Source organism: Opisthocomus hoazin, chromosome 10, assembly GCF_030867145.1.
Source record: "Opisthocomus hoazin isolate bOpiHoa1 chromosome 10, bOpiHoa1.hap1, whole genome shotgun sequence".
Classification (NCBI taxonomy): Eukaryota; Metazoa; Chordata; class Aves; order Opisthocomiformes; family Opisthocomidae; genus Opisthocomus; species Opisthocomus hoazin.
Genome location: NC_134423.1, coordinates 23,785,058 through 23,798,815, shown reverse-complemented (window position 1 = coordinate 23,798,815; position 13,758 = coordinate 23,785,058). Strand labels below are relative to the sequence as shown.

Sequence of the window (13,758 nt, the reverse complement as noted above, 5' to 3'; positions counted from 1 at the left end):
GGGGCGCTGCGTCACCCGTGAGCTGCTCGACGAGCTGCGAGGTAGCGCTCCGCCATTGGTCGGATGGTCCGTCGCTCAAAGACTGTCCATCGCTCACGAGACGCTCCAGCACTTGTGGAATGACGGTCCGCCACTCGTGAGAGGCTCCGCCACTCGTGAGATGCTCCACCGTTTAAAGACGCTCCATCATTTAGAGGTGCTCCATCACTCACAAGACTCTCCAGCATTTGTGAAATGACACTCCACCGCTCGTGAGATGCTCCATCACTTGTGAGACGCTGCAAGGCTCGTGAGGTGCTCCACAAGCTGCGAGATAACGCTCTGTCGCTCATGAGATGGTCCATCGTTTAAAGACGCTCCATCATTTAAAGACGCTCCATCGCTCACGAGATGCGCCACCACTTGTGAGAGGACACTCAGCCACTCGTGAGATGCTCCACCACTTGTGAGATGTTCCACCACTTGTGAGAGGACACTCAGCCACTCGTGAGATGCTCCACCACTTGTGAGATTTTCCACCACTGGTGAAATGACACTCAGCCACTCGTGAGATGCTCCATCACTTGTGAGATGCTCCATCATTTAAAGACTCTCCATCATTTAAAGACGCTCCATCACTCACGAGATGCTCCACCACTTGTGAAATGACACTCCACCACTCACAAGACACTCCATCACTTGTGAGATAATGCTCCGTCACTCGTGAGATACTCCATCATTTAAAAACTCTCCATCATTTAAAGACGCTCCATCACTCACAAGACGCTGCACCACTTGTAAGATGTTCCACCACTAGTGAAATGACACTCCACCACTCGTGAGATGCTCCATCATTTAAAGACGTTCCATCATTTAAAGATGCTCCATCACTCACAAGATACTCTGCCACTTGTGAGATGATGCTCCACCACTTATGAGATGCTCCATCACTCGTGAGACAACGCTCCATCACTCACGAGATGCTCCACCACTTGTGAAATGACACTCCACCACTTGTGAGATGCTCCATGACTTGTGAGACAATGCTCCATCACTCGTGAGATGCTCCATCATTTACAAGAATCCCCATCACTCTTGAGACATTCCCTTGCTCACAAGAGACTCCGTCACTCATGAGATGCTCCATCACTTGTGAGACAACACTCCCATCACTCGTGAGACAACAGTCTGTCACTTGTGAGATGCTGCAAGACTCATGAGATGCTCCACTGCTTTGAAACAATGCTCCATCACTGGTGAGATGCTCCATTATTTAAAGACACTCCATCACTCATGAGACGCTCCACCACTTGTGAGATGATGCTTCACCACTCATGAGATGCTCCATCGCTTGTGAGACGCTGCAAGGCTTGTGAGATGCTCCGTCACTTGTGAAACAGTGCTCCGTTACTCACGAGACACTCCACCACTCGTGAGATGCTCCACCACTCCTTGCAGGCGTTCCCGCCATCGCCATGGGGAACGGACAGGGGGCTCGGTGGCCCTGCCAAGGGACCACGTGCGTGAGGTGCGGCCGTGGCAGCCTCCCGGGCTGCCGTTGGTGGAGCAGCTGGCGCAGATGGCCGGTGCCGCTCCGGGGGTTGGCCGGGCAGGCTCCGGGTGCTGCCGAACGTTCGGGACGATCCGAGCCGTAACGAAGTTCTTGGTCCGCCCGCCCGCGGCACCGCCCCGGTGGCTGCGGGGAGGGGCATGGCCCTGTCCAGTCCCCTGGGTGCCGCGGGAAGTGCCCGCTGCTCGGCCGTGCGGGAGGGGAGCCGCAGGGACCACCAGCCGGGCACGGCTGCGCTCGGCATGGGGCTCCGTCTCCCGCTGCACCGCAGCGCCAGCTTCACCCCCGACCACGCTGCCCTCCTGGAGATACCCGGCCCCACCACTCTGAAGACGGAGGTGAACGTCCTCGTGATGGGAGCGGACAACGTGGGGAAATCGGGTAAGAACCCACCACGAGCTGGGAGCTGGGGGGGGTTCTGGGCAGGGAGACCCTCTTCTCCCCCCAAAAAAGGGTGAAAGCCACCACGGCACTTGGAGACCAAGCTGCAGAGAGGAGCCCCACGGAGCAGCCGTGAGACGGAGCTGGGGGGCTTCCAGGCGGTTCGAGGTGGGGGAGCCGGGCAGACGCTCGCGGGGGCTGCGGGGACGCCGGGGTTCGTTCCCGCTGTGGGGAGTGTGCGGGGGGGACGGTGCCTGGCTGTTGGGGCTGAAAAAGGACAATCCTGCGGGTCTGGGGTGGTGCTGATGGTTCTCCTTCTCCCCTCCGCAGCTCTGACTGTGCGCTTCCTCACCCGGCGCTTCATCGGGGAGTACGGAGACATGGGTGAGCGCCGCTAGGGAGCGGGGTCAGGGGGGTGCTGAATCCCTTCTGCCGCTGGATTTCGTTGCTTCCCACCCTCTCCTGCCTTTCTCTGGAGCCTTTGTCTCCTCCCAGGGTCTCCTGGGGGGGATGTGACAGGCTTGTCCCCAGGAGGAGAATATCTGGGCTGAGGGAGCTGCCCCTTGGCATCCATGAAAATGATGGTTTGGGTTTGGTTTTTTTTTTGGCAGAATTCATCTACAGCCACAGCCTGACTGTGGATGGCCGAGAGATTCTCTTCCACATCTGGGACGTCCCCAGTTCGCAGGTCAGAATCCTGTCACCTGTCACCTGTTTTCACCCCAGGGATGAAAAAATCTCTGCTAAAAGTTACCTGTGGGGAACCACAGGCTGTGAGCTCCAGCTGAGCAAAGCTCTTGCGTCGGGTGGTCTGTAGGCAACTGGACCCTTCCTGCCTGCAGAGCGCGGGGCGGCAGCGCTGCTGGCGGGGTAGCGGTAGTCACCGTAGCCCCTGGTCCCCTGGCCGGGGACATCAGAGCTGAAGCTCTGATCCCACCAGCCCAGACTGAGCACGGGACCGTGCTAATGAAGTGAAGGTGCCGCTCTGAGGTCCCCACACTGTTGTCACCTACAGCCTGCGGTGCTTGGCAGCTGGGTGGTAAGGTGCGGACAGCCCAAATCGTGTCCCCTTGGTCTGCCAGGTGCTGCTCTGCCTTCCTCAGTACTCCTCTTCCTCTCTGCCCTTTGGCTACGTGCGAGCCGCCCCGGCCCTGACGGGCTCAGGATTGCTGCACCCTGTGCTAGCAGGCAGGCGTGGAGGGAGGCAGCCGGATAAAAAAAACCCTTTTCTCTTTCCCCAGGAGCAGGCAGAGGAGGGCTCCTCGGAGGAGAAGCGAATCCAGTGGGCAGACGGCTTTGTCCTGGTCTACAGCATCTGCGACCGCGCCAGCTTCAATGTCCTGCCCCTCAAGATCCAGTTCATCAAGGCGGCCAAGGAGGGGCAGAGCCAGGAGAAGGTGCCCATCGTCATCGTGGGCAACAAACGGGACCTGCACCACCGGCGGGCAGTCTCCAGCGAGGAGGGGCGGCTCCTGGCCCTCTCGTCGGACTGCGGTTTCTACGAGGTCTCTGCAGCCGAGGCTTATCACGGGGCCCTCACGGTCTTCCATGGACTGGCCAAGCGCATCCCTGACACCAAACTGGCGCTGAAAAAGGGCACGGGGATCCGTGGCATCGTCAAGACCGTGTCGGCTGTGTTTGCCCGTAAGCGAACGGACTCCCTCTGAGCTGCGGCATGGGTGTTGCTTTCCCTGTGCTGCCCGGCTGGACCAAGCCTCCTCCCCAGTGCCCACGGAGATGGTGCGTGTGTTTCCATAAGTATGGTGGGTTCCTTGCTGTCCTCCTGATGTCGGGGTCTGGATGTCCTGCCATACGCAGCCATACCTGAGGACAGTAGTGCCTTCCTCTTGGCTCCGTGATGGGGCAGAGTCTCTACTCTTTGCTGTACCAGCTTTTTAGGTGCCTTCTGCTTTCTCCTTCCGTCCTCCAATACTGGAAACCACCAGGTGGTTTTGCCACAGCTCCAGGCAGCATCGTCCCCGGCTCCTGTGGCAGGAGCTGCCTGGGCTGCGGGTGAGCAGGGAGGACACGCTGCTTCTGCGTGGCTGCCCAGCTCCCTGTCCCCCTGCTCCCACCCTGGGATCCCGATTCCTGTTTAACGCTCATCAGGGTCCTCTCCGGCAACCCTCAAGCACCCATGAGCTGGCAAGGTGGGGGTTTCTCTGCCAGGGAGCCAGTGGCCATTCCCACGTGTGAATTGCTGCGTCGGAGTGTCCCAGAGCCCGTGGCGCTGGCCGACCTTGGAGGACCTCAGCGAGGGCTGGTGCTTCTCACCCCACCCGCCTTGTTTCTGAACTGTCCTGCTCATGGTCCTCTCTCCCACAGCCTTTCGGCGATCGCAGTTGTCCTTGTGCGAGCACCGTACAGGCCCTGCCTGGGAAAAAACCGAGCGCACAGCTCGTTCCCGGGACGAGGATCGCACCGGGCGCCTTCCCAAGCTGCTCCTGCTGTAAGGCTGCCTGTCCCCGGGGAGGACGGGAGGTGGGGAAAGGGGTCGCTGGGCTCATCGCCGAACCCTTCTGCTGCCGGGAGGTTGTTCCCTGCCTCTCCCCAGACCCTTCCCCGGGTGCGCCTGGGAAAGCAGCCTGCTGGGTTTGTGCGTGCAGTGCGGACACCGATTTCTCTGCTGTGTTCTGGAAACGCAATAAATCGTCTTTGGCAGGAAGCCCCCTGCTCCTAGGGGCTGTGAATTTGTGCTCGGGGCATGGGAAGAGACACGTCCTGTGCTGGGCACGAGCACCCCCTGTCCCCGTGGCAGCCACCCGAGGATGAGTTTCCCGTCCCGGCTCCCTCGGCCCTGGGTTGGGTGTCTCGCCCCACGCCGCTCCCTGATTTCGGTGGCTCTCTCTCATAAAGCAGCCGAGCAGATGGGGCGAGCAGTGGGTCGGGAAGGTTTATTATTGCGGCGGACACAGCTAGGTGTTGCGCGAAGCCGGGTGGTCCTGTGGGAGAGAGGGGCTCTGGGAGCTCCACCTGTTGTCACCAGTCTTCTTCCTGACCCCACCATCTGTCCCACCACCACGGCTTTCTGACTCATGAGTCCTGCTGGATGGTGGGGACTTTCAGCTCCTCCACGGAGGAGCGATCTATGGCCAGGGATGGGCGCTGTGAGGGGGGATGAAGGGAGGAAGGATGGGGAACTGGGCTTGCTATGGTGATGTTTGATGGCTTTGCTGTCCTCCCTGCTCTCTCAGCGCTGTTCTCAATGTGTAGCCCATCCAAGTCCACACTGTCTGCTCACACAGGGATCAGGCTGACCCCATGCAAGGCCTGGCTGGTCCCCTTTTCTCTTTTTTCACTGCTCTTTCTGCATCTCCTTCGCCTCTCTGGTCCCCTCTGGTCCCACCTGCCCCTACCTTCTCCTTCCACCAAGAGAGCTTTGGGATGCCTTTATTCCCCCATCCTGGCCCCGATGCACTCCAGAAGGAGAAGACATCCCATGGCGTGTCTACCACTTTGAGCTCCTGTCCCGGTACAGGGGTGCGTGCGGGCGGCTGGCGGGGGCCCGGGCAAAGCGTGCTGGGAGGGGTTAGAGGGGGTCGGGCTGCACTGGTCCTCCCCACCAGCTCAGTCCTTCTTCAAGGCTGGGCTGTAGAGGTTGGTGTAGTAAGCCCGGCTGTACATGGCCTCGGGGCTGAAGCGGTAGGAGCCCTCGCTCACCCGCCTGTTGTAGGGGGCAAAGGCGGATTTCCGCGGGAGCGGGCACTCGGGCTCGAAGGCAGGGCTGCGGTAGAGGTTGTGCCGCAGGAAGAGGGGGTCCTCGAGCCCCAGGAAGGAGAGGGGGTGATGGCCGCGGTACAGCCGCCAGTCACCCCTCAGCTGGGACTTCTCCTCCGTGGAGGGGGCGGCTGGCTTGGTGTCCTCCTCCTTCTGCTCCGTCTCTGGGCTGGGCTTGCTGCCCCCGGCTGCCTCCTCTTGCTTCACTGACTGCCTGCGGAGCTGAAGGCTGAGGTGAGCACCCGGCTGGGCCGCCGGCTCCGCTGTCCCTCTGCTACACAGCCCCTCTAAAACTGGGGGGACCACAGGACAAGCCAGTTTGGTCCGCAGAGGGGTCCCCAGTGGAGGGACTCCTGGGCAGCTGCAGTGGAGAAATGGTTCCAGGGGAACAGTGGGGTGGGGAGAACGAAAGTTCAAGGAAGAAAAGTTTAGGGAAGGAAAGTGCCAGTCTGAACTTTTGCTTTCCCAGGAGTCTGTGGTTGCACTCCGGCTCAGGCATGAACTGTGCGAAGGTGCCACCACCGGCCGACCTGCTGGCTCTATGGGGGACACTCACTGACAAGCCTGTCACAGCTCAAGAGATACTCAGGAGGAGGGTGGGACTGAGGTGTCCCAACAGCACCCCACCTCTGCCCTCTGGTACCTCTGGGCATCACCCAGCTCTGGGGTGCTCACAGGAGGAGGTTGGGCAAAATGGGGTTTACTGGAGATGGACAGGACCTGGCTGAGGACAAACTCACCGGTACGTAGCTGTACAGGGTACCCAGCAGATGCTTGGGGGCACTGACGAGGGTCCCCCCGAGAGCATCCACCGTCTCCATGGCCTTGGACAGCCTGCGCGGGGTGAAGAGGATCAACCCCTCTGCCGCATCCCAGGCCACGGCTGGGACCTTCTTCACGCTGGAGATGCCGGAGGCGCAGGCGGTTTGCAGGTTGTGAGCCACGCTGCCCACCAGCCCGGGGCCGTCGCCCACCTGCCCAGAGACACCAGCTCAGCCGCTGGCCCTGGCTCCACCAGCCCCTCTGGGCAGGACAGGGATGGCCCTGGGCTCCCCGTCCCCTCTGCACCCCAAAGCCTGAGCGCTTTCGGCTCTCTGCTTTGCAAAAGTCAGGGCAGCTTTTTCAGCATGATCGCTCCCTGTCCTCCCCCTGCCCGGCTCCCCCCACGCCCAGGCCCCCGGGGACCCCCTGTCCCGGGCTGCGCTTCCGCTGCAGGCAGAGGCGAAGGGCAGCGACCCCGACCTGCTGCTTCCTGTCCCCGCGTCCCAGCGGAGCCGCTGCTGGGGACCGTTCCCAGCCCCGCCGGCTCACACCACCCCTCGCTGCTGGGACCGTGGCCGGGGGATTTGTCAGGGGCGTTCAGGGGCTCCGTGGGGTGCTCGGTGCTGACACCCCACAGCAGCAAAGGGGTGACCCTGCCCGGCGTAGAGGCTGCCCGCAGCCCCCAGCTTTGGGGAGTCAGGGAAGGGGGCTGCTGGGGCTCCCCCCCTGCCAGCTCCCCCTCATCTCCTCCAAGCTGTAGTTCAGGGTTCAGCAGGGATGGGGGCCTGGTCCCCAAGCGTATGGGGGGAACATTCGTGATCCATGGGCAGGAGGATGCCTTGGGGTTCCCCTGGCTCACAGCCCCCCTGGCTCACTGTGCCCCTTTTCTCCATACCTCCTTGGTGTGGTTGTCATCTTTCTTCCCTGCCTTCTCTTGCTTCTCCTCTGGCACCCTGCTCTGCCTCCGGCTCAGCCAGCCGGCCGCGGTGCTCTGCCCATCACCGTGGACCTGCGGCACCTCGGGTGTGCTTGGCTTGGCCAGCCTGCCCTGGAAGGGGAGCAGAAAGCCACTGCTTGGGGGCGGCCGGACGGTCCCATCCACCCCACCCTGCTTATCCTGAGGATTTCATGGGGGCCCTAGGGTGCGCAGGGAGCAGAGGGGTTCATTTATGCGCATGAGCAGCTGGGAGCTCCAGGATTTTGGCAGAGGCTGGGGAGGGGGTTCCCACCGCAGCGCTGGGTGGGAGAGGAGAGGTGCCTCCTTCTCCCCATCCTCTCCAGGCCCCTGGAGGGGCTTTTTGCTTTAGGGAGGATGTTATGGCAAGGCCATAAATCAACAATATACATTGGATGATGGCTAAAAATAACTCGTCCCACTAACTTGGTACAAGGTTGTGAGTGAAAGTGCCGCAGGAACCGCTGGTCCCAGCTCGTCTCACTGAGCATGAGAACCAGCAGCGCCCACTGCTCTACTCTTGGACGTGCTCCAAGGACCCCAAAATGTCTCATCTGAAAGCAGAATTAGCCCAAGAGAGGGTATGGAGGAGCAGGAGCTTTGGCACTCACCAGGATGGGGATCCAGGTGGCCAGCTCCTGCCCTTTGGTCTTGGCATGCTGGAGGCTTTGGGTGGTTTGCTGGTAGGCGCGGTGGGAGACGGTGCTAACCAAGGCGCCAATCCGGCCCAGGGTGCTGGGAGCGCTGGGAGCACTGGGAGCGCTGGGAGCACTGGGAGCGCTGGGCTGCTGCTGGGAGACCTTTACTGCTGACCCACGTTTCTCTCTGGGCTTCTGATCTAAAGGCAGAAGAGCACAGGCAGAAGAGCGGTAAGGGGTTTGCATCCTGGTGAGACAACCCTCCTAGGTAGCTCTGCACCAAAATCCAGGGGCTTCCTCCTGCCACATGCACCCCACGAGCAAGGTGCCACCCCACACGTAGCCAGCCCTCCCCAGACACCTTCAGATGGGATTTGGGCATCAGGACTACCTGCTTCTTCGTCCTCCTCTGGCAGTAGGTACTCCATCAGCTTCTCCAGCCCTCCTAGGGCCGTGTCGACCCCTGCGGCTGCCATCTGGCTCACCGAGTTCCTCCTCGTGTACCTTGCCGTTGTTTCCACGGTGTTCTTGGTGGCCTCATAGCCTTCCGCCGCCAGCTCCATGATCTTATCCACGGAGTTGCCAATGGTGCTTTTGGCACTTTGGAGCGGGGAGGAGATGGTGTCCTTCAGTTCAGATGCGAGCTGCGGGTGGAGGGATGGAGAGCAGCCCTGCTGGTGTGCTCAGTGTGGCGTGGGACAGCTGGAGGGACCACAGGGACCCCAGCCATGGCCATGCTAGCAGGCAGCCCTGAGAGGGGCATAACAGCTCTCTCCAGCCTGGGCTGGAGTTAGCTGGCAGGGATGGGACACAGGATGCTGTTGACCTATGTCTGGGAACGCCCCAACCATCCCCTGGGTTGCAGGAGCCCCTGGAGGAGCCCTTGCTTGGAGGTGCTGCACTGTTTTCCCCCCGAGCCACCCATCACCATCCAGAAACAAGAGCAGAGGAGACATGCTGCGAGTCCTGCTGGGGGGTCCCAGACTGTCCCGCCTGCGACTTACCTTGTCGACAGGGTACTGGAGGGCAGGGATCTTCTCCTCCAGGTGGTCCAAGCCCCGGCAGGCCAGGTTGTTAGCCACAGCAACTGCCTTGGGCAAAAGCGTGGGGGTAGGTTGGTAAGAAAAGCTCTTGGGCTGTGCCAGAGGGTCCCACCGGCTGGTGCCAGCACTGTCCCACCAAGGGAGGCTGTGGAGCCTCCCCCCAGCTGTGTCTGTCCCCCCCCCCCCCCGTAGATGGACTCACACTGAGGCTCCAGCCTGCGCACCACAGGCTCCACGCTCCACATGGCCAAGGCGCCGGCTCCCTGCACGCCCCGCTCGTAGACCTCGCACACCGAGGCCATGAGCGGGTGGGCCTCCTTGGTGCTGGTGTAGGTGCGCTGGAGGCTTTCACAGGTCGAGCTCACCACCGGCAGCTGCAGGACCCTCTGCAGCACATTCTCCTGTGCATGGCAGATGGGCATCGGTCAGCCACAGAATCACAGAATCACAGAATAGTAGGGGTTGGAAGGGACCTCTGTGGGTCATCTGGTCCAACCCCCCTGCCGAAGCAGGGTCACCTACAGCAGGCTGCACAGGACCTTGTCCAGGCGGGTCTTGAATATCTCCAGAGAGGGAGACTCCAGAACCTCCCTGGGCAGCCTGGTCCAGGGCTCCGTCACCCTCAGAGTGAAGAAGTTCTTCCTCATACACACAGAATCACACAGAATGGTCGGGGTTGGAAGGGACCTCTGTGGGTCATCTAGTCCAACGCTCCTGCCGAAGCAGGGTCACCTACAGCAGGCTGCACAGGACCGCGTCCAGGCGGCTCTTGAATATCTCCGGAGAAGGAGACTCCAGAACCTCCCTGGGCAGCCTGGTCCAGGGCTCCGTCACCCTCAGAGTGAAGAAGTTCTTCCTCATGTTCAGACAGAACTTCCTGTGCTTCAGTTTGTGCCCATTGCCGCTTGTCCTGTCGCTGGGCTCCACTGAAGCCAACAGCCCTTCCCTGAGGAACACCCCATGGCCTGCACGCTGGTGCCATGTGGTGTGGCGCAGTGACCACGGAAGACCTCAGCTCATGCTGGAGGAGAAGAGCATTTCTCAAACCCCACCGAGGGTCTCCCAGCTGTGCTGCGTTTGGCACAGCTGTGGACAACCAGGCTGGCTGCTGCCGCTGAAGGAGCAGGGACACCACAGGCAGCATCGGAGGGGTGACGGTCCCCACCCCCCCCATCTCCAAAGCCTGTCCAGGTGCTCCCTCTGGCTTTCCACCCTGCCCTGCTGCTTCTTCCACCTGAGCCAGCCTTTGCTCCTGACCTTGGACCAGCAAAGTCCATTTTGCCTATGGGCACCTCTGTCTTGTCACTGTTGTGACAAGCTACGGATACAGACCTCGACAAGGAGCAGGGGAGAGGAGCAGGTCTGTCCTTGATGGCACAAAGGGCTTTGGTAGGAGCCATTGCTGTAAGAAGAGGACATCAGAGCTCTCCAAGGCACCGTGCCCCACACCCTGCTAGCACGGGACACGTGGGATGCCAGTACAAACCAGCACAGCTGGCATCTGTGTGTGCTGCCAATGCTCTGGCAAGGCTGGGGGTGGGTCCCCCAAACCTGCAGCTCCAACCCTCTGCTCCTGCTCTCGCCCGGCGCCCACCCGGCGAGGCGAGACGACTGAGCGAGACACTGCAGCCCCGAAGGGGGAGTGGGCAAAGGCCCCTCATCACAGCAGCCGTGAGGCAAGCGCTCTTTGGGCTGCACGGGACAGAGCTGAGGAAAAAGCTGAGCTTTCCCTTGGTCCCAGTGGATGAGGGGCCGAGTTTGGCTTCACGTCCCACTTGTGACCATGGCTGGACAGTGAATCTGCAAGTTGGATAAAGACTATATTGTTTTGTGCTCTATTGTGCTAATTTTGGCTTGAAGCAGAGCCAGCCCTCTCAGAAATCCCGCACTTCAGCAGTTCTGGGCTCTAGCTGCTCAGCGCAGCGCTGCATCCCCGGCAGCTCGACTGCTGCAGGTTTGGGGTGCACACTGTGGGGACACGGATGAAGGACAGGCACCGCTGGCAGGTACCACCGAGGGCTCACATCGCCCAGGGTTAACAATCTTGGTTCTGAACTATTTAGTTTCCAGCATGCAAAAGGTTCGATCCTTTCCCGTTGGTGAGGTTCTATATTATTGCAGGTGACGGTCCACACCAGGCTAACAGAGGGACACGTGGGACGGTGTCAGATGTGACTCGTATTCATCCGGCAGAGCTGCCACGAGCTACCCGGTGCCCTCGGCACGGCTCTGCCCTCGCCTCTCCCCCCTTCCCGCACCCACCTTGGCACTTCCATTCTGCAGAGGCTGATTCTTCTTCGCCGTCATCGCGACGCATCGACCTGCGAAGCCGAGTTGGGAGCGGCAGACCCCGCTGCGGAGGCAGGGCTGGGCTCGGGCTCTCCTCACTCACTCACTCACTCACTCACTCACTCACTCACTCACTCACTCACTCACTCACTCGCTCACACACTCACTCACTCACTCACTCACTCACTCACTCACTCACTCCTGCAGCCCCGAGCATGGCGGGGCCGGGCGCTGGGCTGAGACCCGCACCTCCCACAGGTGCGATGGATGCGGCATTGCCTAACGCTTGACTTTTTACCCACGAAGCTGTAAAACCAACGACTCCACACAGCCCGCCCCTCCCAGTGTGTCTTAACAGGCAAAGATGCAAAAAACGAGTTGGGAGGCATCTGGTCTGGAGGAGCTACAGTGCAAGGCGGGATAGAGGGCATTGGCAGAGCCGTAAAGCAAGCTCAGAGCAACCGGGGTACGGACAGACGTGCGCGGGGTCAGGCTGAGGGACGCAGGCTGCGACGGGCAGGACGCGGGCAGGGCAGGAGCAGCGACAGGAGCTGCGGGCAGGGATGCGGCGAGCTGCCCGGCCGTGGTCAGCATCCCCCTCCCGCACGTCTGCCCCGCAGCGCAGCTGCTCGCCACGCCAGCGCCTGTTCCCACGCAGCCCCAGCTCGGTGTAAGCACCGCAGGGCACCCGTCTCCACTGCGCCCAGCTGGGTGACACCCAAAAGCACGCCTCCAGCCCCCATCCCTGGCGCAGACCCCCTTTTCTCAGCAGCTGATGAAATCCAGGAGGATTTAGGGAGGGCAGGTGATCCCTGCTCTCACCTCGCCGGTCCCCGGCGTGTCCGGTGGGGACAGGCTACTCACCGAGGGGCAGAGCAGGAGCAGAGGATGGTGGCTGCCCTGTCCCTTCACCCGGGGTCCTCTGAGAGCGATGCACTGTGCCCTGGCCACTACCACCACGAGGCCCCACCTCCCAGTTGCGCGGGTTTGGGAGCTGGCTGGTTGCGGTGGAAACTGGCCAAAGAGCTCCCTGAAGCCACCGTAATTTGGAACAGATGACCAGAAAGTCTCCTTCGTTGTCTCCCCTGCTGAGCCCAGACGCTGCAGCACAGCTGGGATGCACCGGGGGTTTAATGCCACTCCACCAAGAGAAGGTGACAAGAAGCTGCCCTTGGACCTCATCACCTCAAAAGCGACATATCATGAGCAGCCAGGGAGAAGGTGAAGAGTCAGGCAGGTCTTCTAAGAGATTAAAACCTTCCTGTATTTCTGCATCCCCTGTGATCCCCTGTGGTGGATCAGGATCCTATCCTCTTGGGAATGCAACACAGACCAGGAACATAGTTTCTCCCCAGGAGAGTTTTACTAGGCAGAAGGAGCAGAAGGCAGACATGGCGGGGACATCCTGCATAAAACAATCTAGTTTGGCCAGGTCTGCAATTTCTAAGAGAATTCACCGAGGATTTTGGCGAGGAGGCTTTTAGCCGAGGGTCAGGGCAGACATTGCATTAGGAAAGCTCTAGGCATTTGGAGTAGACAGAAACGGATGAAAAAATCAGGGTGGGAGTGATGTCTGGAGATCACCTCATCCGACTCTTGCTCAAAGCAGGGCTACCCTCGAAGCTAGCTCAGGCTGCTCAAGGAGCAAGACCGTGGCAGGGAGGCCCTCGGCATGAGGCTCAGCATCAGGGGAGGCCCTGGCAGCAGAGCCAAGTCCTCGAGCACCCGCAGCTGCCCCGCACCCCTGTGCAGGACACGGAGGTGTGCACCCAGCGCGGCTCCACGGCTCCCTGCTCCTGGCTGCGCTGCTCATATGTGGGAGTGGGAGGCTTCCCAGGGACACGGGAAAGCCACGCACGGGAGGAAAACACCCACTTCCCTCCCTAAGAGCCCGGAGTTCGCTTTCAGCCTGGGGCTCTGCCTTCCTCGCACGTGAATGTCCTGGGCTGGCTCCAGCTCGGCGGTGGGGTGAGCCACGGCTCTCCAGACAGTGGGACAAAGGGCAGCAGCTCAAAAGGTTGCTCTCTTGGCACTGAGACATTTTCCAGCCCCACTGGCCTTGCCAAAAGCGCAGGGGTCACGCCAACCTCCTCTCTGCCTTGGCCGGAGTTGGGACCGAGAGACAACACAGCCTTTGCCCTGCTGTCGCCTTCGCTCATCCCCTCCCCGTCCTCCTGGGCAAAGGCTGTGCCAGCCCCGGGCTCTGCGGTGCAAAGGTACCACCGCCTCCAGCCCACGCCAGAAACACTTTCTGGGTTTCTGCAGGCAGCATGTAGAGCTGAAGGGATCAGCTGGGTGCAGACAAGCAGGGTTTTACACCTTTGTCTCTGCAGTCTGCTCCACAGCCATTAACACACCACGGCGAGGGGATGAGCCAGATCTCCAAAGACCTGCAAGGCATCTTTACGCTTAGCTCTGGAAGGG

General features: G+C 60.9%; 2 protein-coding genes across 6 annotated transcripts; one reads left to right on the top strand and one right to left on the bottom strand.

The window, feature by feature from the left end:
- The first annotated feature begins 56 nt into the window (after positions 1–56).
- LOC104337823 (ras-related and estrogen-regulated growth inhibitor-like protein) lies at positions 57–4,569 on the top strand. Of its 2 annotated transcripts, XM_075431717.1 has the most exons (4): positions 57–1,930; positions 2,261–2,314; positions 2,542–2,618; positions 3,172–4,569. In XM_075431717.1, the coding sequence occupies exons 1-4, from the start codon at positions 1,690–1,692 to the stop codon at positions 3,595–3,597; spliced, it is 798 nt and encodes a 265-aa protein (XP_075287832.1). In that variant the 5' UTR covers positions 57–1,689; the 3' UTR covers positions 3,598–4,569. The 2 variants fall into 2 exon arrangements, with proteins under 2 accessions (XP_075287832.1, XP_075287833.1); XM_075431718.1 differs by lacking the exon at positions 2,261–2,314.
- Positions 4,570–4,810: 241 nt separating this feature from the next.
- PLIN1 (perilipin 1) lies at positions 4,811–12,270 on the bottom strand. 4 transcript variants are annotated; one of them, XM_075432058.1, is made up of 9 exons: positions 12,199–12,270; positions 11,308–11,366; positions 9,248–9,446; positions 9,007–9,089; positions 8,394–8,646; positions 7,976–8,202; positions 7,305–7,457; positions 6,388–6,621; positions 4,811–5,869 (listed from the first exon to the last, which is right to left on the bottom strand). In XM_075432058.1, exons 2-9 carry the CDS (start codon positions 11,350–11,352, stop codon positions 5,498–5,500), a joined length of 1,566 nt encoding a protein of 521 aa, XP_075288173.1. In that variant the 5' UTR covers positions 11,353–11,366; positions 12,199–12,270; the 3' UTR covers positions 4,811–5,497. The 4 variants fall into 4 exon arrangements, with proteins under 4 accessions (XP_075288173.1, XP_075288172.1, XP_075288171.1 ...); XM_075432057.1 differs by having other exon boundaries at positions 11,308–11,398; positions 12,199–12,255; XM_075432056.1 differs by having other exon boundaries at positions 11,308–12,246.
- Positions 12,271–13,758: the final 1,488 nt, after the last annotated feature.

What these genes read in the sequence shown, in the direction of transcription:
- LOC104337823 (XM_075431717.1), top strand. Translation starts at nt 1,690, where the DNA reads ATGGCCCTGTCCAGTCCCCTGGGTGCCGCGGGAAGTGCCCGCTGCTCG. An exon ending in GGACAACGTGGGGAAATCGG is followed by an intron (nt 1,931 to 2,260) that starts GTAAGAACCCAC and finishes TCCCCTCCGCAG; the next exon opens with CTCTGACTGTGCGCTTCCTC. An exon ending in GGGACGTCCCCAGTTCGCAG is followed by an intron (nt 2,619 to 3,171) that starts GTCAGAATCCTG and finishes CTCTTTCCCCAG; the next exon opens with GAGCAGGCAGAGGAGGGCTC.
- PLIN1 (XM_075432055.1), bottom strand. Translation starts at nt 9,692, where the DNA reads ATGAGGAAGAACTTCTTCACTCTGAGGGTGACGGAGCCCTGGACCAGG. An exon ending in TCAAGACCCGCCTGGACAAG is followed by an intron (nt 9,447 to 9,584) that starts GTCCTGTGCAGC and finishes TGCCATGCACAG; the next exon opens with GAGAATGTGCTGCAGAGGGT. An exon ending in CCCTGTACAGCTACGTACCG is followed by an intron (nt 5,870 to 6,387) that starts GTGAGTTTGTCC and finishes CTCAGCCTTCAG; the next exon opens with CTCCGCAGGCAGTCAGTGAA.